A 3734-nucleotide genomic window follows, 5' to 3' on the forward strand; every position below is an offset into this window, starting at 1 on the left:
ATACACAGCTTCTTTTCCTCGGTCTTTCTCATATCCTTTGCTCACATAATTTTTGTTCTGAGGCTTCCTAGAATCATAGAATATCCTGTGTTGGAAGGGACCCACAAGGATCATCGAGTCCCACTCCTGGCCCTGCACAGCACAGCCCCAAGAATCCCACCATGTGCCTGAGAGTGTTTTCCAAATGCTCCTTGGCACCCTTGGGGCCGTGACCACTGCCCTGGGGAGCTCTTCCAGTGCCCAACCACCCTCTGGGGGAAGAACTTTTTCCTGAGATCCAGCCTAAACCTCCCCTGACACAGCTTCCCGATTCTTCTTTGGAGGCTTTGCACACTAAAAAAAAACCCCCACAAACAACCATAAAGCAAAACAAAAAACCCCAAACAAAACACTCCAAACTAAAATCCCCTCTAAAAACACCAAACACCAACCTCCAACCCCCAAAACCTTCTGGTGGAGAAACTTTGCATTTTTCCTACTGCAAAACTAAGAAATATTTTGCCTAGCAGTGGTCACAAATGTGTTTTAAGGCAGGAGAAAATATTATTTAGGGGCAGGGTCACATTTTCCTCAGCACTGTGGTGCTGAGCACCAGAGGGCACTGCTCTGCAGCACACTCAGGGAACACAAGCAGTAGTCTGAGTGTCACTAGGTTCTCTTCTCTTGCTCTTTCTCATTGTTGGGAATTACCTTTTTAATGTTTTGAAGGGGAAGCTTTTGCACTCGTGAGAGACAGTGGTTAAGGATACCTACAGATATTCCCTGTTCTGTCCAGTAGTGCTGCAGCACAGGGCAAGAGGGTCTAGATGTTACCTTGCCACTTAGGGACAGAGTATGATGCTGGAAGGCCCTTCTGAAGCATGATTAAAAATCTCTGAACTCCTTTGCACACCTAAGCAGAGACCCAGCAATGCTGGACATGCTTTTTATCTGACCTGATATTATTTTATTCCTTCTCCTCAAGATCTGTCCGGAGGATACCACCTTGAACTTCAAATTAATTAAGGTAAGATTTCTTGTTTTAGTGAAGTGAAAGCAGGCAATTTCCAGCAGGTATGTAGAAGAGGATGAGGTGATAATATTCACCAATTTCACAAATGCTCTATAAAAATTTTGAAAGGGAAAAATTCCAGCTGTAGGCTTTGATTCAGTCTCTTAACAGGGCCAAACAAGAGGGCATCAACACCCGAGAAGTTATGTATCTGCCCATCTGTGGCTAGTGGGCTGAGATTTTATGTTTCCTTCATGACTCAGTGCAGTATCAGCACAAAGCTGTTTATTGTTCTCTGCAGACTCCAAAAAAAGTTACATTCTTGGTGCACTTGGAGCAGAATTTCTATTATCAATGAAGTTAATTTTAAATTTCTGAGACAGGTATGTAGCTTTGTTACAGCTTTGAGCAGGAATCCTCTACTGAGCAATACAGTGGCAATTGGTTTCCTTTCCTGTATCACAGGGTACTTAAAACTTGATCTGGAGAAATCACCACTAGTGATGGAAGGAATGCTTTAATATCCACATTCATTTAGTTCTTGACATCTTCCCTGTTGATCCAACAGACTCTGCTCTTTTCAGAACTGGGATTTGTAAACATTTTCAATAGTAAAAAAAAAAAAAAATCACAATTTGTCATGTTCAAGCTAAGAATGTGTGTTGTGTAAGTTTGGGCATTTGGGAACAGAAGGTACCCACAGCTGAACAGGGGCATTTACAGATGTTGTCAAACAACTCGGGGATGTTGTCAAACAACTCGGGGATGTTGTCAAACAACTCGGGGATGTTGTCAAACAACTCGGGGATGTTGTCAAACAACACGGGGATGTTGTCAGACTGTGGAAGGCAATGTTTGCAGAGCTTTTCAAACTGGTCTAAGAAAGAGACAAAGCTTTGTCCTGCACATCTGACTATCCTTTCTGGTTTTGTAGGGGAAGAGGTGGGACTGGTATCTGGAATATCTCTACGCACAAGGTTTGGAGGGCCTGAAGGTCTTCATTGAGAGCAGCATCAATCGTGTTTCCCAGGCCTCTCTCAGAAAAGCGGAGAATGTGGAAGCGTGACCCTGGGACTCACTGGAGCTCTTCTGTCCTCTGGAACAGATTAGCAGAATCTAAAGGACTGTGCCACTGGTTACTTCCTGAGGGGAAAGAAACAGAGCAATTACTCTTGTAGTGACATTTATTTTGTGAAAGTGAAGACACAGAAGGAATGCTTAGGCTGCCTCTTGTCCCTGCTGAACTCTGGTGTGAAGTTGGTGAGCTGTATGTTATGTCCCATCCACATTTATTATCCCAGGTTCTCTCTGTTGAGTATCTCCTCAAGAATCAGACAGTTTCCATCTCAAAACTGCAGTGAGCAGTGCTGCTTCATTTATGAGTAATGTTGATCTCTGACCTGATTTGCCTTCCTCAGGATCAGGTAACTCCATCAGCCTTTAGGGATACTGTCTACGTGTTGGATTGGAGCAACGTGTGTTTCCCAATTCCCTGTTGTACCACGTGTGTACTGTCCTTCTAGCAGGCTGAACAAACTGACCTTCCTGAAATTCATTTTCATTTTGAAGCTTCCAGAATGGACTTTTTGCCAACATTGCTTATAATGATGTTCTAATGCAGCTGGAAAATTCAGTGCTCAGTTGATGGTTTGTTGATGGTTTGAGGACTTGTACAATATAGCCACCAGTTCACCATTTTCTATTGGTAAGTGCAAATGTAGCTTTCCTTTTTGTGTTTTTAGCTCTGTAGGTGTTGTGTATTATACATGTACGTATATATATAATTTATAATATGTTAAATGTTTCCAACGTGCCACTTTAAATAAACTCTGCTACAAAAAGTATCATCTCCTGTCATTTCATTTTAACACTGAATAGCAGTTGGGAGAAGCTGTACTGAGGTTTCCAGAATTTGAGTGAATGTTATTTTACTGTGGTAAAACAAGGTTGTAACCACTTGAAAGTTGGGTCAGAGTATACTGAATTTTGCATTGTGAATCTGTAGTTTGTGAATTTGTAGTAAAGGAATCAGTCCTGAGAGTGACCCCAGAGCCACTAAAGATGTGTTTGGTTCCTTCATCCTCTCAAAATCAGACTGTGGTTGAGTAACACAGTTCTCAGCTCAAACTGATGGTCTGTTAATACGCCCTTTCTCATCCATCTGTGTTATTCCAGATAGTGTAAGTGCTGCCTGCTAATTTTTGTCAGGAGGAACAGATCTTCAATATCCTGATTATATTTTCTCAACAGGGGACGCTTTACATATTACAAATTCCTCCAAGTGGATATGTTTCAAGACGCGACCCTAACATATAATGAGTTTTATAATTTTTCTGTGAAGCTGCCTTCAGAAAGGTGTTAGAAATGCTATTTCCACTTATGCTGGAAAGCCTGTGCTCTGCGTTCCCCAAGGACAGCTTAATCCTTAGCTTTTGTCCTTGAGATACCGACCAGACTCGTACTTCCACACTGTTGTACTGGGATTCTCTATAGGAATAAGCCTAGAAAACAGATGAAGACATGGACCCCCTCACAGATCTGTGTATGGCAGGCTCAGTCAGGGGGGAAAGGAGCAGGTACAGGGCATCCTAAAGAAGCATTAGCCAGGAAGACAAGGCTTCATGTTGCCTGGGTGCTGTTTGAAGTTTGTGGAAGGAGCAGAGCACTGGCATTCCTGTCAGACTGGCAGGTGCTGCCAGAGGCTTCATTTCACTTGTGAGAGATGCTTAGATTCTTAAGAGTG

At 42.7% G+C, this 3734-nt stretch overlaps 1 protein-coding gene across 1 annotated transcript in view; it reads left to right on the forward strand.

Moving 5' to 3' along the window:
- CENPI (centromere protein I) overlaps window positions 1–2832 on the forward strand; it is a 17054-nt gene extending 14222 nt beyond the window's left edge. The window contains exons 17-18 of the mRNA XM_017819127.1: window positions 965–1006; window positions 1926–2832. Coding sequence (XP_017674616.1) covers window positions 965–1006; window positions 1926–2057 — 174 coding nt within the window. The 3' untranslated portion in view covers window positions 2058–2832. The remainder of the gene's footprint in view (window positions 1–964; window positions 1007–1925) is intronic.
- Window positions 2833–3734: the final 902 nt, after the last annotated feature.

Source organism: Lepidothrix coronata, unplaced genomic scaffold (assembly GCF_001604755.1).
Source record: "Lepidothrix coronata isolate B3197 unplaced genomic scaffold, Lepidothrix_coronata-1.0 Scaffold73, whole genome shotgun sequence".
Taxonomy (NCBI): domain Eukaryota; kingdom Metazoa; phylum Chordata; class Aves; order Passeriformes; family Pipridae; genus Lepidothrix; species Lepidothrix coronata.